The sequence below is a fragment of the Lepidochelys kempii genome, chromosome 22, assembly GCF_965140285.1.
Source record: "Lepidochelys kempii isolate rLepKem1 chromosome 22, rLepKem1.hap1, whole genome shotgun sequence".
In the NCBI taxonomy this organism is placed as follows: domain Eukaryota; kingdom Metazoa; phylum Chordata; order Testudines; family Cheloniidae; genus Lepidochelys; species Lepidochelys kempii.
Window position 1 is genome coordinate 17648314 of NC_136401.1, and position 20530 is coordinate 17668843.

At 43.0% G+C, this 20530-nt stretch overlaps 1 protein-coding gene across 14 annotated transcripts in view; it reads left to right on the forward strand.

The window, feature by feature from the left end:
- Positions 1 to 4461: 4461 nt before the first annotated feature.
- The window catches only part of SIK2 (salt inducible kinase 2), a 115633-nt gene continuing 99564 nt past the window's right edge, over positions 4462 to 20530 (forward strand). For 2 of the 14 annotated variants that reach the window (XM_073321217.2, XM_073321205.2), the window contains exons 1-3: positions 4462 to 4739; positions 10777 to 10815; positions 16499 to 16615. In XM_073321217.2, the coding sequence (XP_073177318.1) occupies positions 4590 to 4739; positions 10777 to 10815; positions 16499 to 16615 (306 nt within the window). In that variant the 5' untranslated portion in view covers positions 4462 to 4589. The other 12 variants (XM_073321211.1, XM_073321208.1, XM_073321210.1 and 9 more) reach the window with 12 other exon arrangements.

Here is a 20530-nt window from a genome sequence, read left to right on the forward strand (position 1 = left end):
TTGAGTCTGGAAAGGTGCTTGTATCAGAGATAAACATCATCAAGGAAACTTTTTAACAGATGTGATATACATGCACTCACCTCATAGCTGCTTCTTGTAGGATAGAGGCAAAAGCTTATTATTGAAAAACATGATTTCTTGCAGTCAGGAGAGTTTGAGATCACCTTTGGGCCTTTGGAAAAGGGCAGGCACCTATGAACCTGAAAATGAAACCAGAAAAACCCTCTCACCTTTACATGTATGATTAATGAAAGTAGACAAATGTATAAATAAAATCTGCTCCAAAACATTTCATGTGGACAGAATAGCCAAGTTAAGAACTATTAGATTATAGAAGCTAGACGGGAAGGATGCATTAAATCATCCAGTCTATCTCCTAGGAGCCAATGCAAGATTGTTTCATACAGCACATTTTCTAAAGCTTTATTTCAGTCTTGTTTTAAGCATCATGAAATTGCACTTCCATTGCTTTTGGAAGGAGACTGTTCCATAGCCTAATACATTGCTCTGATAAGACTGAATATTAGGGGGAAAACATCTTTTACTTTCATCCACTCACTCCTACACATACACCGCTGTGCCACACTAAAAATGCCTTCCCCATTGTTATTTCCATCCTTTAATTGTAGAGTTATGTCCTTCCCTTTAGTCAAGTTATACATATTTAGTTCTTCCTTTTTTTGAAGACATGCTCTCTGGAAATGTGGTGCCTAGAAGAGTATACAATGATGCCAGGATTCAGACATGGTTGCGTCAGGGCCTGGTGGAGGATGATTAGTTCCCTGTCCTGTGACAGGGTCTCTCCCTGTAAACAGCCCAAAACTGCATTGGCCTTTTTTTGTAACCATGTTTCATTGCAAAGAATATGTCTATTTTGTTCTTCGGTGTCACCATTTTCAGTTGTGTAAAAGTGTGATTCAGTTGAGAAAAGGGTGTGTTATCTCAACTGTCAGAACATAGGACACGTGGACACCTCTAACCCAGCTGGCCAATTCTGTTCCTCTTTGGCTTGAGGTAGAGGCAGGAGCCCAAGTACTTTGTTATAGTTTGGGAAGGGCACATAGGTTGCCTTCTTGCTAGGAATAATTCCCCACATAGAACTTTCTCCCTGAAGTGTATATCTATCACTATAACTTCCTAACAATTTAGAAATACAGTTCCAATGCTTTGTATCCCATATTGTCCAGCAAATTCGGCTATAGATAATTTAGCACCTAACCATCCATAAATCCTCACTGCCTGGGCACTGTGCCTTGTCCCCATCTTGCAGATCGGGAAGATGGACAGGGGTTATATAACTTGCCCAAGGCTATATAACTCATTGGCTGAACTAGGATTAGAACAGAAGAACTGCAGGTCCATGTTTAATCCTCCATTTTAAATATTAACAATATTTCAGTTTGCTGTTGTTTCACCACTGTGACTCAGTGTACCATAAACTATTGCAACTTTTGGCAGATTTGAGACCACAAATAACTTGGTTTCTTCAGGCTGCGAGGGCAGAGCTTAGAATTCCCAAGTGGTTCCGCATTACTTCTGCTGGAGGAGGTCAGCAACAAAACCTGGTGGCAATGAACTAACTTTTCTCTCTACGGCACTGCTGTGGCTATATAGTGCACTACTGTACTCACCAGAGCTTTTCCAGAAACACTCCCATGTGACCTAATAAGTGAATGTTCTAGTATGATCAGTTAGGGGAGCCTATCCCAGGCTGCCCATCAGTCCTTGAAACATCCATAGTCTGATTTCTAGGAGAGGAGTTCAGTAGCGAAGGTGAAGATTTCATTGGAGCAGCAGTGTCAAGACCTGAAATATGGGGATAGAATAGTTCTAAGTGTTACCCTGCTAAGACCACAGCAATGGAGCTTTTACAGGAAGCAGTCTGTTTGACAGTTGCTAAGACATTCTTGCCCTGCCCTGCCTCAGACAGAGATTCAGCCAGCTCTGCAAAGTACAGGAAAGGTGCCTGTCTTCTGACTCTATCTTCACAGGTTGGTGCTTTTAGTTTCTTCATTGTCTTCTTGCTTGAATCTGTTAATAGCTATTAAATGAGTGTGGGACTACTGCGCCTACCAAGTGCATTATCCCTTTGGCCAGACTTCACCTGCACCTAATTTTATCTTTTTGCACAGACAACTGTCAGATCTCCTTTGACACTTTATATTTAATAGATCACCCTAGGTGTTATAATTAGGGCCCTACCAAATTCATGGCCATGTAAAACGTATCACGGACCGCTAAATCTGGCCTTCCCCCTTGAATCTGGTCTTTTGTGAGCTTTTACCCTATATTATACAGATATCACAGGGAGACCAGTGTTTCTAAACTGGGGGTCCTGACCCAAAAGGGAGTTGCAGGAGGGTTACAAGGTTATTTTTGGGGAGGTCACGTTATTGTGACCTTTACTTCTGCCCTGACTTCGGAGCTGGGCAGCTAGAGAGCGGTGGCTGTTGGTTGGGCACCTGGCTCTAAAGTCAGCGCCCTGCCAGCAGCCGTGCAGAAGTAAGGGTGGCAATACCATACCAAGCCACCCTTACTTCTGTGCTGCTCCCTTCAGAGCTGGGTGGCCGGAGAGTGGCAGCTGCTGGGTGAGGGCCCAGCTCTGCAGGCAGCAGCTCAGAAGTAAGGGTAGCAGTCCCGCAATCTCCCTACAATAACCTTGTGACACCCCCACCCCCCAACTCCTTTTTGGGTCAGAGCCCTACAATTACAACACCGTGACATTTCAGATTTAAATAGCTGAAATCATGAAATTTACAATTTTTAAAATCCTCATACCTGAAATTGACCACAATGGACCTTTAATTTGGTAGGACCCTAGTTATACATAGGACAGTGGTCCACTAGAGGGCACATGTGCTCCACATTTGATACTTTTGGACAGTTGCTGAAATTGTCTGAATAATTCCTGAGTATTTTGTTTGAGATCACACACTGTAAAAGTGTTTGTGTAAAGTATTTGGATCACTTTGTTTGAAGCACAACAAGAAGTGAATCATGGGTAGCAAAACCATCTGCAGAAAGGCTGTTCTCCTGGCTGCAGTTTTCCCAGGAACGTTATTTTGAAGTTTTATTTTAAAAGCCTCTGCATTTGAACCAAAATTGACGTTACCCTGTGCTGTACAAGATGGGCTGTGCAAATGAAGCTTTCTGTCTAACTTGCTGAATAATTTGTTTCAGACAGATATGGTAAGGGTTAGCATCGATAAAAGTAGGAAAAAGGCAGCTCCATTCTTTTGCTACCAAAAATATATAAAATGTATTTGGCAAATTCCCTGGTAGAATAGAGCACCTCGAGCAACTATTAGGCAATATTTCACAGAGACTCCGCCAAGCATGGCCAACATTCGACTCTCCAGGGCAGGAAGCTGCCGTCCTGCTGCGTGGAACTGTAGCCTGCCAGGGGCTGCATCAGAGCTCCTGGTGCCATCTGCCTGGGCCGAGGTGGCCCCCTTTAGGGGAAATCCTGGGTGGGTTTGAGCACTGGCCAAGGTGTGTGATCAAGTCCTAGGGCACGTACAGGATCTGTGGTCTGGCGGAGCAAAGGGTGGGAACCCTGGGCAGCCGCACCCTAGGAGCGGGGCAGGACTTAGGTGCCCAGCTGGTTCCGTGGCCCTGAGGAAGGGGGTGCAGGGGCCAGGGCAGCCCTAGGAGCTGGTGTGGCCTTGTGTGGGCAGAGATGGGCAACAGCCATGGAGGGAAGGCTAAGGGGGATGGGGCACCTGGGCTTGGGAGCCCAGGGGAGTGCTGTGCAGTTGGGGGGGGGGGAGGCAGGGCACTGGGAGCCCGGGGGAGTGCTGTGCAGTTGGGGGGGGGGGAAGGCAGGGCACTGGGAGCCCGGGGGAGTGCTGTGCAGTTGGGGGGGGGGGGGAGGCAGGGCACTGGGAGCCCGGGGGAGTGCTGTGCAGTTGGGGGGGGGGGGAGGCAGGGCACTGGGAGGGAGCCCGGGGGAGTGCTGTGCAGTTGGGGGGGGGGGGAAGGCAGGGCACTGGGAGCCCGGGGGAGTGCTGTCCGGGGGGGGCGGGGAGGCAGGGCACTGGGAGCCCGGGGGAGTGCTGTCCGGGGGGGGGGTGGCACTGGGGCTGTGTGCAAGGGGGGGGCACAGCAGCAGAGGGGGTGGCGACAGGCCCGGCAGTCAGGCTAACCCGGTCTTGGGGGGGGGGTCTCCCTGCCCCCAACTCGGGGGTGGGGAAGCTGGGGGAGAATCAAGCTGTGGGGGACGCTCTCCCCATCTTCGAGGGGGGGCGTGCAGGTAGCCCCCCCCCCCCAAGCCGGGCCCCCCGGGCACAGTGTTCGCCCACTCTCCCCGCACTGGTCTCTCCCAGCCCCAGCCCGGCGGGGAGGAGGCGCTCTGCCGGGGACGGCTGTGCGGGGAGCCCCGCTGCCGGTGGGAGGGGGCGCCCCCCAGGGAACAGCCCCAGGAGGCCGTTGCTCATCCGGTGGCGGTGGCTACGGTTGCCATGGCGAGACTCCGCCTTCGCTGACGCGCGCGGTGACGCGGGGGGGCGGGGCGGCGCGGCTGCAGGGCTCCGCACGGCCCCAGACAGACCGAGCCGGAGCCGCCGCCGCCACCGCCCCCCGAGCCCAGCATGGTAATGGCCGAGCCCCGGCGGCCCCCCCCGCTGCTGCCCCGCGGGCCCGGGCCCGTCCGCGTCGGGTTCTACGACATCGAGGGCACGCTGGGGAAGGGCAACTTCGCCGTGGTGAAGCTGGGGCGGCACCGGATCACGCGCAGCGAGGTGAGGCGGCCGGGCCGCGCGGGGGGGGGAACCGGCGCCCCCCCCTCCTCCTCCCCCCACCGGGGACCGGCTCGTAAGGAGGCGGGGCCGGGCCGGACCCTGCCCCGCCCCCCGCCACCGCTGCCGGCCCGAGGGCCTGGTACCGCCCCCCAGCCCCGCGGGCGGCTGGTTCCGACCCCCATAGGGGCTGCCCCGGGGGCGGCTCCAGGTGCGCCCCCCCCCCCCCCCGTCCGAAGGCCGCTGTCCCAGGCGCGGCCGGCCCGCAGCCTCCCCTCGGCTGCCTTGGTCCCTGCGGCGGGGCCGGGGATGGAGCCGGCCTCAGGACGCGCGGCGCGGGAGCGGGGCCGGCCGGCCCTGGGAGCTCCCGCCGGGGCTGTCCCGGGGCAGAGCCGGGGGGGAGCGCCGCGGGGGGCGAATTCCGTGAGTCGTGGCCGCGCCCTGGCCAGTAAGGAGGCGAGGGAGGCGAGGGAATATTTTTTTCAAGGGGGCCAACAGAGCTCGGGGGGTCCGGGGCTGTACAGCGTTGGGAACGAGACCGGCGCGAGCCGGGAAGCGGCTGTTAGGGACAGCCCCTTCCCGAGAAACTGCCGGCGGGGTGACTTGGTCACCACCGACCGCAGAACGGGGCTGCAGCGCTTGATTTGTCGGGAGCGAGGGGCCGGGGCTCCCACAGTTAGGTGCCCTGGCTCGAGCGATTTCATTCATTTATTTATTTATATTTACTTCCATAACTCATGCGGCAAGCCCTGAGTTGCCGGGGCTTTGAAGTGCCGGTCCTAGAGGTGCCAGGACTCTGCCCTAGCAAGCCCTGGCACAAATTAAGCACTGCAGGTTTTCACCCTAAAGGCTAAATTGTTCTGTGTTCTGCTGTCAGGTTTGTCATCTATTCAATATCTCCAGGTGTAGGGCCAGCTTTGGTACTTCAGTTTGAAGAATGATGATTCCCTCATACCCCATTCCCCTGAATTAGCTTGTCTGGGTACTAAATTAAAAACAGTCATCTTTTCAGAAATGCAAGTTACCCAAGTTATCAATTAAATACCAGTCTCAGAAAAGGATAATTATTTTACGCATCATCTATAATTAAACAACTATAGTCTACTTGGGTAAAAATGTAGCTAGGCATATTTTTAAAATATTAAATATCTGATGGAAGAAGCACCTTTGGATATCATCGCTTAATAACTTTTAAAACATAAGTACTTTCAGTTAGTGTACCTGGTTTTAAGTTACTTGTCAATTTTTATGATCTGATCATATTTCCTATGTTAAAAAAACCCTTTTTCTGTGGTGCGATGTGAATGATCCACACAGACAGGGAAACTGAACAAAATGATGTCAAAAGCACAAAGTAAAGAAATTGAAACCAGTAATCTTTCACTTACAGTGATCTTAAGTGGTAGAAGTATCAATAGGCAGGAGGCAAAATTATAATTGTTAACTTTAACTATAGTTTTACTTTTAACATTAGTGCAGGACACATAGTAGTGGTCACACACAACTTTGAAGAATGTTATTGACCTCTTGAGGTCTCTTCCAGCCCTACATTACTGTGATTCTGTGACAATCCAAAGTATTAAAGGAAATTTGATCAAGTTATGGCCTCACTTCTCAAATTATATATTAAGGTACTCAAATAATTTTTAAATCCTTTCCTTGCTACTATTAAATATCCAAGTTTGGAAATTAGAATTTTAAGTAGTGTTCAATTATAGTGTTAATGTTTCACTCACCAGGCAATTTTCAGAGTCGCAGCAGTGTTAGTCTGTATCCGCAAAAAGAAAAGGAGTACTTGTGGCACCTTAGAGACTAACCAATTTATTTCAGCATAAGCTTTCGTGAGCTACAGCTCACTTCATCGGATGCATTCAGTGGATTTCTTGAAATATGCTGAAATAAATTTTAGTCTCTAAGTTGCCACAAGTACTCCTTTTCTTTTCACCAGGCAATGTTTGCTTACTGGTCTTCAGGCACCGTGTCTCAATGGCATTGCGGAGGCAATCTTAACTTTTCATTGTAATTCAAAAATTAGATCTCTGTTGAGCTTTGTGAAAATTTAAAATCATCTACGCTTTGAGTTTAAATAGCTTGGCAATATTCTGTTTGGTAAAAGTTGTCAGCTTCAAAAAATGGCTGAAATTAATAGAAGTACATTCTAAAAACTTTACTAAATGTCAGTATCAATACATTTTAAATTTGATTGATTAGGTTTTCTTCTTGGTTAGGGCCTTGTATGCTGTGCTCAGTCTGGAAGTTGTTTTTATAGCTCACATTGTGAATTGCTACTGCCAAGATGGAAGTGATTCCAGGAATGTGAATGGCAGGGAGAACTTACTATGAATGACCGTTGTTTCACATGGTATATTTTAAAATTAAGCTAAAATGAAACCTATATCATATTTTCCCCATAATTTTTGTAGCAGGTTTTCCCTTTCCAAAGTTTTGTGGTTGAATCTTGTGCACTTTATTTGTTTGTTTGTTTGTTTTTGCATTTCCAGTTATTTCCACAACAAGAAATTTATAAACATAGGATTAGGTAGAACTTCATTGTTGGGTCAGTCAGTAGGAGTGGCTAGCTGGGTTGCAAGGGAGAGGGACCCTATTAACTTTCACTAATGGTAAAGAGAACTTGCGTTCTGACCAAGTACCATTACTGTAAATGGTTCAGAATCAGACCAGTGTGGGTTCCACCAACTCTGCTTAGTTATGTAGTGGAATTGTAATGAAATGATGCAGATCTTAAAGTTTCTTGTCATGAAATTAATCTAATATAGTTAAAGGTGAAATCAGAGTGAAACAGAATGTGTACATAAGAAGAAAACATAGTCCAGAAGGTGGAGTATGGCAAACTAGTTCTAAATTGAGTGTGAAATCATATAACTGCAACCTTAATGTTGCATTTGAGTACTCAAGTGAAGAAATGTGAAAGTTAATAGAAATGTAGGAATTGTTAGGTATTCTCAACCATGGTTGATATAGTCCTGTAATGCGCCTTTAAGATCAGTCAGTACTAGATGCTTCAGAGGAGGCAGCTGTATTTTTGATAGGTTCTTGCATGCAGTACATGTTTGTTGTATCACAGAAATATCCTGTGATCAGAGAATTAGGTTTATGTTCATGAATATGGACACAGGAGAAGAAATTATGTTCAGGAGGACATAGGAAAAATAGGAGACAGCAACAAAAATAATTAGAAGCATTGAAAGAGTCATAAGGGAAGCCCAGAAAGATTAGGACTGCTTAGTTTTAGGAGGTAAGTAGTGACATGAGGTATAAGCATGAATGGTAGAGAACATCAGCCTGAATCTGCTGCTCACTGCCTCATAATATAAGAGGGACACCCTATGGAATTATAAAAGTAATAAACTTACAGATAAAAGAAATATTCAAATACATCATCAACCTGTGGCATTCTTTCCTACAAGATATAGGGCATTAAACATAAAACTCAAATCGTTAGTCACCTACGTATTGATATAAGCTATCGCTCCACGAACTATCTTAAACAGTTTTTACTAATCGGTCCTCATGGTTCGAGACATGTCGGCCACCAACTGCTTGAACTTGGAAAACCTTCTCCTATAGGCATGTTATTGCCTAATTGTCCATTACATGTGGTTGTATTTTCCTCCAAAGAGGCTTCTTTAGAAGGCAGAATATTGAACTAGATGAATGGTTGGCTGATCCAGCGTATTGGATCCTGAACTAGATGAACCATTGGCTGATCAAGTGTGTGTATGCATGATACATACTCATAAGTGCACTAGTTTAAAACACAACAGCCCTCCCCCCTTGTTGTGACCCACAAATTGGTTTAGCACAAACGGATTTAAGGGAAGCTAATACTGATGTAGCTATGTTGGAGCAAACCCATGATGTAGAAGCACTCCATTGTTTCTATGGGGCTTGCACCAGCATGATGTATTCCAGATCGGAGTAAGCCATGTTTTATGCTATTACAGTGTGTCTACATAGGGAGCTTGCATCAGGGTAATTGCACTCGTGCAAATTTCTCTAACCTAGACAGGGCCTAAGGTTTTAAGTTGACCTGTGCAACCTAAATGGCAGCTGCAAAAGAGAAAATCTGGATTTGTGCCTTTTTTGCTTTGTGTCTTATAGGTCTGAAGGATATTCAGCATTTCCCTTTCATTAGAAGTTTTTGTCTTTTTTCTGGATGACAGGACGACTACGAGGGTAGCATCAAAACTAAGCAGAAATTAAATTAAGCTTGAAAAATTTAAAGTAAGGATTATTAGTCAGACACACTTTTTTGTTTGATATCTGTTTAAATTTAGAAGTCTCACAGTTTCAGTTCCCTGCCCCTTCAGTTGAAGGCAGAGAAGCAGAGAAGGCTCCCACTCCAATTCTCTAGTCCTTTAGCCAAAAAAAAAAGGGAGGGGGGTGGGGGGAGAAGGAAAGACTTAATATTCCTGAGATTTTGAAGGTTAAAAAAAACCAGGGACGATTTCAAATAGGTTTTAGGCTTTTATGCATCTTAAAAGTGTGTGTGTTGGGGGGGGGTAAGACCATTTCCCCCCCTCCACCCTCCTTTTCAGGTCACCTTTAAGCTGATCTAAAGCATTTATTACTCTTAATCATGAAAGTTGTGTGTGGTAGTGGGGAGAGGTGTGTTAAATACACAGTGATTTGCAACCTAACTGTAGGAGTATGCTAGAATCATGTGACTTGAATAATTGTCCTTAATTTGGTGTGTGCTGTGGGTGGTGGCATGTGTTACCATACACAGAGGTTGACCATGCTAGAGAAATGAGAATTCAGTCATGCACCAAGCAAACCTTTACATGGTATACTGGAAAGATCCGTGCTATGTTATGACATTTCTGAAAGATGTTAGTGATTGCTAGTGAGCTGTATTTTCAGTTTCACTGAAAAAGATTTCATAGTTCAACAGTTTCGGTGCAAAAATGTAAAATTGAAATCTTTGCTGCAGTCAGAAGCAGCATTCAATTTGAACTAAATAGGATTTGACCCATGTTTTGTTCTACTCAAGACACAAGATTGCTGATAAAAATGAACTCAGTGCTAAGTGCAACTTCACATTTATGAGTAGTTGCATAGTATTTTCGTGATTTTTTTGCCCTTCAGATCCAACAAAGGGCAAAAAAATTCAGGATTCAAAAAAGGCTGAGGTATCTAATATACCTTTAAACATTTGAAACAGAGAAGCCAGATGTCTATATTTCTCCATTTCAGATTAAGAAAATATTTATGCATATATTACGTCAATCCTAATATAAAACCTCAACCTGTATTAGAGAATAGACAATAAAATATTTCTGTAATTAGCAGCACCTCTTACTGCATCTTTGTTTCAGAAAAACTGCTAGCACTTAACTATAGCAAGAGAGTACCCATTACGTTTTATTCTGTTCATTATCATGAGTGTTTTTATAAAGTCTCTGGATGAGCTAGAAATAAGAAGCCTTTAATATTTATTGGTCTGCATTATTTGATATAAATGCTTTTTGTGTTGCTGATACACAGCTATTCGTAGTCAGCAAGAGTACCACACATGGGATTATTTCAGAAATTCAAAAGAATGAACTAGCATGTAGCTAAATAAAAAACATTTACACTCGTATAATTACATTTTAAATCAAAGAGGCAGTGTGGCAATTCTCATGTTGAGTGATCTGTACACCGAAAATCTTGATTTTTTTAAACATTTGACTGAAGCAAGAATGTGTTCATGGATATTTAACAGGATGGCAGAGTTCATCTGTTGACCTACCATCACAGCAGGTGATAGAACACTGTATAAAGCTGCTGAAGTTTGCTTAACTCATTTTGTGGGGGCAGCTTTTTAACTCCATCTAGAATGGAAAGGAAGATACTAAGGGATTCTCTGGAAAGAGAGAGCATTAGAGTAGAGGAGGTCCTGGAGGGAAACCCTAGGGAAAACCAATGGTAAGAAGAAAACTAAAAGTGAAGTTCATCTTTTTTTGTTAGTAATAATAACTAAACCACAGGAAGGAGGAGGGTTTGGATGCTAATTCAGGGTCTTTTTGTTTTGCAGACTGCCCATTCAGCTTTATACCAGAGTTCACCTAATACAGCTGAGTAACTTGCCCATTATTCTAATTGTAAAGAATGTAATTGCATTTTTAAACACAAAGTTAGGCCTTTGTAAATGAAAATCTAGCCAAGGAAAGTTGTAAGGCTACCAAGTACAGTATTACATTTTAAGTGACCAAAATTGATTCTTTCCTAACTTGTTTGGATCATGTCACTTGTGATTAAACTGAAACAAGTTCAGCTGTGTAAGTTCAAGGCTTGATGACATTAAAAGAACATTCTTGCTCTTAATGCGATAAGGCTTTTATAAAGACATTTTCAGACTTCACAGGAAGTGTTGGCTTGTCAGGTTCTTTGACACACTACTGTACCTGAATACGCTGCATGAAAACTAAATGTGACAAAGGATTTGCAAGTTACATAGCTGTAAGTGCAGGGTTCTTAGAGCAATAATGTTAATTGATAGTAATAGAATTTTTGCAATAAACAGCTATTTGATAGTGTGGGAAATGTAGAACTCTAGTACAATAGACTCTCTTTAATGAGATTGTGTAGCATGCTGGTCTCTAATACAAATACCTTTTTCTTTAGAATCTGAGAGACTGATTTTTAGTATGAGAAGGCTAATGTTATTTGGAAGCCATTAAAACAGATTTTCTTGGGATTTGCACTGAAACATTTGACCTGAGGACTGAATTTCTTGGAGCTCTCTGGCTTCCTGACCTTCAAATGAAGGAATTATTTTCACAGTCTTTTCACCGTCTTCTAAATGTAGACAGGTTGTGTTGTATTAGGAGATTTTAAAACATCTGTAGCATGTCCTCTCAATGGGGAACATTTGGAAAAGGAGGAAGTGGTAGAAAGCCACAAAGAAAGCACATTAATTTAACATTAAACTATAATAAATGTTACAGCAGGAGTCATTCTGCCACTTGCTTTTTACATGCTCAGTTTTCTGAAGAGTCTCCTTCGGGGATGAAACTCCCCATGGTTGGTCCCAGAGATTATTTTTGTTCTTTAGTTAGTTCCAATGCCAGAAGGGACTTTACTAAGTAAATGTGGAAAACGCCTTTTCAATTTTAAGTACTTTTTTAAATAACTTGAGTCTCAAAGATGGTAAAACTATAATTATACATTTACTGTTGAAAAATAACAGAAGCATCTGGTATAGATTAACTGAGATTACAGGTAAATGAAGACCCTATTTACTCTCTCACAACTCATCTGTTTTATTTTTTTCTTTCTTTCTTTAGCTAGGTCTGACTGAGGAATAGGTCCTTGATGGTTTGCAAGACAACTCAGCTGAATTGTATCTTTTAAAAACTTTGTTTTGGGCATGCACTTTTGCTAACCTTGGGAGCTAGTAACTGCCTAACATCCATGGAGAAAGTTGTCAACATAGGAAATTTTTATCGATAGACTTGAAAGCAGAAACATTCTTCATTGAAATATTTATGTTCCTTTGGTGTTTTACAATCTCTGTAGAGATTCTGTATTCAAATACAGGAGCAAATTGTGGAAATGCCAAACTCTGTTAGAAAAAACAGCAAAGCTTGTATACTTTAAGTTCACTTTTTCAATTCGAGGAGCTTACACACTTCACTGCAGGAACTTGTAATTGCAAGCCATATAAATGCTAGATTTTTTTTTTCCTGGGGAAGGGGAGGAATGGAAATCCAAAATAAAAAAGTGTATATTAAAGAGAGTGACAGCATTTTGTATGAACTGAAAAAGATGAAGGAAGAGGCTAGGAAGGAAGAGTTTTGCTGCTTCCTCCTTCAGGTTGTCCAGAATGCTGCCACGGATACTTAGTGTGCGTCATCACTCTGACTGTGCTCCACTACAGCACCCTTTACTGGCTTTCCCTCACCTTTCATATCAGACATAAGCGCTCTCCTCTTTGAATCCCTACACAACTTAGCTCCTGTCAGCCTCTGTACATTAGTCTTGTCGCACACAAGATGCAGGCAAGCAATAAGAGAAAGTTATTTTAGTTATGATTAAAGGGAGCTTCATAAAGGGGTAGAGGGAGAGAACGAGGAAAAAGTGTGCAGTGGTTCAAGTGTAAGGCAAAAGCAAACGGGTTAGAATAATGAAAGGAAAGAACAGAGAGGAAATGGAAAGTGCTCAGCAATTTCTCTATGGATAAAGCTTCTGCAGTCTGTGCATCTACTAAGGAACAGAGTTAGAGCAAGGGGTTAGTGTGGATAAATGAAGTAAGAGGCAAGACTTAAGATGTGTAAGATACCATGTACAGGGAGGTCTGGAGAGATTAGGCTATTAATGTAAGTAATGGGAAACTTAAAAATTGATCATACAAACAATTGAGAGAAGGTGGTTGGTTTCTTGAATTAGGCTTGTCTGGTGAGTGAGTACACTTGGATTCTACTTCTCTAATGAACTGGAATATAAATCCTCTTTGCTTACCTAAAATAGGCGATCCATTATTCTGACAGAATCTGGATAAAGTGAGGTACCAGGTTGGGGTAGGGATTACCCTATAGATTTTGGGTAACTTTTAAAGGTAGTGGTTTCTATTCTTTTTATTGAGGGAGGAAGCTGAGTGGTGATAGAAATAGGGCACCACCCAGAGCACACCTGCCCTGTTTATAGTTAAGAAAATATAACAGGCCAATTCCAGTGTCTGCTTGATATTGCTTTTTCAGTGAGCTACTATAAAGTAAATGAGAGAAAGTGGGGAAATTTGACACACAAGGAATAACTTGTTTAAGCAGATATTTCCTAAGGTGTATTTAAGGATTTTTGTTTCTATTTTTAGTGTCTGTTTTGGTTATTATAATTTTTTAGGAAACTTGTTTTATAGGTTGATGAAATTGTGCCTCCGTAAACTTGTTCACAAATCTGTTTTATTAGCAGTAAACAGAAATTGGGGAGGGAGGAGTCTTAATTTTTTTTAACAGACTGAATTCTTGTTTACATCCTAGTTTATTCATACCTTTTATATGTTCACACCAAAAAAAGGAATTTGCTTACAACTCTGCTTTTATATGTGACCAGGAAGTGAACTACAGAGTGTATGAACAAGAAGTAACACAGACAGTAACTTAGGCCCTGATCTGGCAAAGACTTACATGGGTGGTTAACTTTGGGTATTTGGGTAGTTCTAATCAAGTGAAATGCATACATATTCCTTTCATCTATCTACTTTTTGCTTGAAGGCAAGGAGATTAAATTAGTGCCTAATTTAAGACAAGTTGCAACAAATGGGTGTAATAAGTCATCAGAAGGAGTGGTAGGAGGAGAATGAAGGTAAATAGAAACGTGGTTACATAGACTAGTTATGTTCTTATTTAGATAGTTCTGCATCCTTTAGGGTTGTTTTTAATTCTGAGTTACAAATCAGTCAAATAGAGATTCCCCACTAGCCATCTTCCTAGCCATTGTCTGGTGGTGGTGGTGGTGGTGGCAGTATTTATTACTTGTATTACGGTAGCACGTAGGAGCCCAGTCATGGACCGGGATCCCCTTGTGCTAGGCGCTTTACGAACAAATCAAAAAGACCGCCCTTGTGATTGTTTTCCATAGACATCACAGTAGAAATGGGTCTTGAGGAGGGATGTGAAGGAGCATCTTAGAGGCATTATGGAATAGTTCAGAATGAGTGTTCCATGCATGAAGATTAACGTGGAAGAAGTGGACAAACAGGCAGTCAAGGCTGGCTTTGTTTGTGAGGTAATGCAGCAAGATACAAGTGCAGATACTAGAGCAGGATAGAGTTGTAAAAGGCTATCAAGGTGAGATGAACTTGAATTTGATGTGGAGATAAACAGGAGGGATTCAGGGAGTATCATGTCTCCAATGGTGGCTAGTTAGTACCACATGTTAGATCATGTGTTTATATTCCCAGTATATCTTTTATCCTATCTAGCAACTATTGATGCTACATCATTCATGTAAATGCTCTTTTTAAAATTATACTAAGGTCTTGGGCTCAAATTATTACTCTGTTTGTTAAATTTATCAATTTAAGTGCATGTTGTACTTGTACTATGAGAAATAGAATTCAGGTGCTCGTGTTTTACCCTGTTGCTTTCTATGTGGGTACTTATGTGACCCCCATCACAGTCCAAGATTTTAAATATACTTCTCTCTCTCTCTCTCTCTCTCTCCCCCTTCCCAATCAGTAGGATGAATTCCTTTACTCATTCATAGAATGATAGGACTGGAGGGGACCTCTAGAGGTCATCTAGTCCAGTCCTCTGCATTCATGGCAGGACTAAGTATTATATAATTATTTATGTTTTGTCTGTTAAGGGGTGGGGTGGGCAGGTATCTGTATATGAAGAGGTTTATTGAGAGGAAAGCCAAGTGAGTTTAGTAATTAGTTCTTAATACAGTGATGCCCTTTATCATTCTTATTCAGGTAATAAGGTCCACCTCCTGTGTATTGAAATAAATGCAAGTTAGGTGCCTACATATCTTTGAGGACCTATGTATCTCTTGTGCTTGCTAGCCATTCTTGATAGGTAAGAGTCCTGGTTCTTGGGAAATGCATCTATAGTTGTAGGTCCAGTCCTGTTGAAGACATTAAATATCAGGAGTGATGTACCTTTCCTGTACCAATCACTCTTTTATAAACTTTCCTATATTCTCTTATTGAAATGAGCCCGATCTTTTGATTCTCTTTTCCTATGGAAGTCTTTCAATGGCTCTGATTTTTGTTGCCTATTTTTACACTTTTAACATGATATTCAAGGTGAGACATACTATTGGTCTCTTTAATATTCTCAGTATTTTCTCTTGCGTTCTTTATAGCGCCTAACGTTTTGTTTCCTTTTTTGGTGAAATTGGGAATCCCTTAAGTATAGTTCTATGTAACTCAGTTCTCCAGTATTGACTGGGAATGAGGTCTGTAGGACCCCAAACTAGCTTCTAAACAACATGGACTCAGTTTGCTCTGTGTAACTGACATGAGTTTCCTTGCAGAGATTTTACACTTTCTCAACAGGGTAGTTACAGACATCCTTATATCTAGGACATTAATCACAGTGAAATAAAAGTCCTTAACAATCCGAATTGCATTAGCTAAGTATGTTTTGATTGCATGTGCTGAGTCAAGAACTTGAGTTCAAAACTTTATTTAAAATTTTGTGGGTGAAATCCTGGCTGCCTGGAACTACTTATGTGTATGGAATTAAGCATGTGCATAAGTGTTTGCAGGATCAGACTCTGGGGTAGCAAAGCAAGCTGTAATTGAAGGTTTTACTCATGTATTTTGCAAATGAAAAAATACTGACTAGTTTTTGTTTGAGAACTTATCATTGCATTGTGCCAGACAGTGACATGGTGCTGCTGCAAGAAGTCTGTCAAGCTGTTTGATCCCTCAATACTGCTTCTGGTTCCCAGGCATTAGGCTGCGGTTTCTCCATTTATTACTTCAGTCCACTTGCTCACATGCACAAATTAAGCAGCACTTGAGGTCTCTGCTCCTCTGTCTAAGCCCCTGCTGGTACTGTCTGCACCCTTCCACAATGCTAAAGAGATTTTGGTCAGCAGTTGAGTTCCTAGATCAACAACGTGATATCTTATGTGCCTTAGTTTTTATAATTGAATTATCAAATTCTAAGATATAGCAGGTATATTTTTTAAATAAAAAAATGACCCAGAGTTATAGGAATTTGGGGTCCTGTTAACAAGCAGGGGTAGACAAGACTGGAAAATTGATTTAAAGAGAGAAATTTTTTTTTGTTCTTTTGCTACAGGTGGCAATAAAAATAATTGACAAATCTCAGCTCGATGCAGTGAACCTGGAAAAGATCTATCGAGAAGTGCAGATAATGAAAATGCTTGACCACCCGCACGTAATAAAACTCTACCAGGTACAGTTATAATCCTCTTGCTTTTCCCCTCCCCCCCATGTGTTCTAGTGTAAAATGTTTATGGATGTCTAATCCTCTACATCAGTGACATTTTATGGGCTGCTGGTTCACAGTATACATTCAGCTTTTATGTGGTGGAGTTGTTTTGGGTGTGTTTTTAATCTTTGTGCGTGCACAGCAGCATATTGGCCTAATTCATTCTGTGGTTAGCATACATGTCTGCGTCACACAGAAGAACTCCAGAGGTGCCTGAGATCTAATTTTTAAAAAAACTGGGTGATTTAGTGCTGGTGAGAGGTGCTAGACTAAGATACCTGGAGACTGAGCCTCCTATTTATTCACAGAGCAGGTACAGTATGAGCAGCAGCAGTGCAAGTTTCCTTCACATTACTTTGCCTATGTGCCTAAACTGAGAGTGACCATTGTTTTTTCATGTTTCAGAGTAACAGCTGTGTTAGTCTGTATTCGCAAGAAGAAAAGGAGGACTTGTGGCACCTTAGAGACTAACCAATTTATTTGAGCATAAGCTTTCGTGAGCTACAGCTCACTTCATCGCTAAGGTGCCACAAGTACTCCTTTTCTTTTTGTTGTTTCTTGGTTTTTCTGCTGAGACAACCCACTGACATAACATTTGGCACCCTTGTTGGTAATCTTATAAAGTCTTGTCCACGGGGATTTGGACTGAACCCACCAGTCTCCTTTCAGAGAAGTTACCAACCTTCCAATAAGTGGTAGCTTTCAGTTCAAACCAACCACCTGTAAGTGGGAGATTCTTAAACCCAATTCTTTGAACTGCCCAGTTCCCCTAAAAATCCAGGTCCCAGTTCATTGTTGTATGGTCATTTACATCACTGCAGAATGCTGCCTTGCCTGTCTGTGTGGGTGTAAGCAAGTACACAAGATGCAGGGCAAATGATTATATGGATTTTCATTTTTCCTAAGTCATGAATAAATCTGTATACACACAGTAGGCCATGATGCTGCAGATCCACCTATAGAATTTGTCCGTAAACCTATTTGTGTAATTCTGAACTGAATCTTTGTATCTGCTGACTGTTTTCAGTCGATGTATGCAGTTTGCAATACAGCTGGGTGGGTTCAGAGTTAAAGGTGAAACTGCCCTTTCCTTGTCTTATTGTGTCTTGATGATTTAACGGTCTTTGGCACAAAAAGATGAGGTAGAGGGAGTTCATTTTCAGAAGTTTCTTGGTTTGTTCTTCATTGCACACACTTCCTTGAAGTCTGAAGCGTAGAGATGCTGCTGAGTCTTTTCCGATGTCAGGACGGTGTTGTGTATCAGTCCTGCTGAAGACTGAGGCTGGCATCAGAACCCAATATATTGTATAAAGAATTTCAAGGCATTCAATAGTTAGTCCTTCTGATCTAATCAGGCATGCCACACACATTTCCCACTGATGCTGAATCAAAATCTGTATGAAATGATTAATGACTTATAATGCCAGCTTGTCTTATTGGCATCCAGATGTTTTCTGCTTTGAGCAGGGGCAGTACTGGAACTATTGACAAGGGAGGTGAACTCAAAAGTGGAGGACAAGGCAGGAGTATAGTAGTAGAGAAATTCTACACAACCCGTCCTCTCATCAGCAACCCAAAAGCTCGAGGAAGCTCTGGGATGGGAGGGGGAACAGCAAGAGAATGGGTCCTCAACCTTTTCAGATGCCTACCAGCTAGAGGCCAAATTTGAAATCTGGATCCCCCAAATAGGGTCTAGGGATAACACATTGTGGTAGGAATCTCAGCACCCTCTTCTTCCCTCATGTGATGTTTCGAGGGGTTGGCTTCTGACCTGGCATTGCCTCTGAATAGTGTGTGCAGGTGAGGGGGGCATTTTTCTTACAGGTCATCATTTAGTAGATTTGATCCTCTGGCTCTCAAGAATATAATATGTCTACACCTACATGTGTGTGCATGGGTGAGAGTTCAAGGGCTGGGTAAGAGGGAGGGGTAATTATGAGGATATGTTCAAAAAGAGAAATATGGTACAGAGCATTTTGGTGTGATATTGTCATGGGCCACTAGCTTATAACTCCCTGCTTGGAGGCATGATTCCTTCCCTCCACTGCTCCTGGAGATATGTAGCTGTACACTGCCCTTCACACAGGTCAGACTGTGAAAGCACAATGTAGTTTTTAGTCTTTGAGCCAGTATCTGGTAATTTTTGTTTTTTAAGCCTGGCATTTTCAGTACAAATGCTTTGACTATGAAAAGAGCTAGCACAGTGTGTGTGTGGCGGGGGGGGCATAATGCAATGGCAGAGAGACAATGTCTGAGCGTGCCAGTTTGGCAGTTTAACAGTTGAATTGAGCTGTTCATGTACAGTTGCTGTCCTACAGTAGGTTACATTTCTTCCAGTATTTGTTCATGTCAATCTCCGTGTAGGTGCCCACCTGGGCCTCGTGCATGAGAGTAGAATCTTTAGCTAGTGGTGTTCATTGGGCCACAGGTGTGCTGTGCATGCCTTAGTGCGTGCCTTCAGCCTAAAAGTGGCTGCAACTCTCAGTTCCTCTTACTGCCCATGGCAGTGAGACAAAACAAGTGGTGTCCACCCCCTTCCTTTTAGCAGAATTTTCTCTTGTAAATTAGTTAATTCTCTTCAAATTCCTCCTTTTAAAATTTTTCTGTATTAACACACACCACCCTGCCCAAAAAAAAAAAGAAAAATTTAAAGTTAAATTTTTTCCTCTCTTATTTTTACCTGGTATCCAGACCTAAACTGGCAGATTCAAAACCCACATGATTCAAACTGTGGCAGTTCTGTGACACTCATTTCACTCATAGATGGCCGCAGCTGCTGTGTTTGTCATCTCAGGGAGAACCATGTGTTAGACTGCTGCTCGGTATGCCGTTCCTTTTCCATCTCAACAACTAAGTCCAGAGACTCTCAGAAGAATTTATATTAACTCAGACAATCAATGAGAGGGACTTAAGAGCCCGAAGAGCGAAGTTTGACATCCCAGATTGATCTGGTCTCTAAGTTCCAGTCAGCCAATGCTCCTGCAATCTGGCACGCAACATCCAAGTTCACTATTGGCAAAAATCCACAGCACATCAGGCAAAGATCAGGAACCAGCGAAGACTATCTTGGTGCCAACTTCCTACCCCAGCACTGAGAATCAGTACTGCGTCCTCACCAAGGCAAGTGAGATCTGAACACCTGGATAGACACTGCTGCCTGTACTGATCCCCCTCGTCCCACAAGGAGAGACTCAAACCCTTGCCCTCCTCTCAGCAGCGGAGTGCTAAGCTTGTTCATTCAATCGGGGCAAGTGATGCTCAGCACTGACTACACTACACTTGGCCCTGATGCACATCTCCAAACTCACAATACAAAAATCGGCGCAAAGATCAGCACTGCCTTTGGGAGAAATTTCTGACTCTTTTCCGCACCTTGTCAAACTTTTCAGCATCATTTTTAAAATGAGGCCACTGGATGCAGTATTCCAGTATCAGTCTCTCCAATGCCGTATACCTAGGTAAAATCACCTCACTGCTCTTCTATTTATACATCCAAAGTTCACATTAGCCCTTTTTTGCTATATTGCCACACTGGGAGCTCATTTTGTGTTATCTGTCCACTACAGTGCCTTAATTTTTTTTAGGAGAGAGTCTCTTCTCTCCAGGATGCACTCCCCCACTCTGCAGATATGATGTTCCTTCATCCTAGATGTAAGATCATGTTTCTCTGTTCAAATTAGGAGGGTGATGACCTGTTTGCCTCTACACTTCAGCCCTAAACCTCAAGCTCTTTAGATACCAAAGACAGTCCAGACAGAGGATGCCCACCTACCTTTGGCAACAGTCTTCTGTGTACTCACCCAATAAGAAGCCAAGATTATCTCAGAAGAGACCATCACTTTCCTCAGTAATTGGTCAGTCTACATCAGCTACACCAAA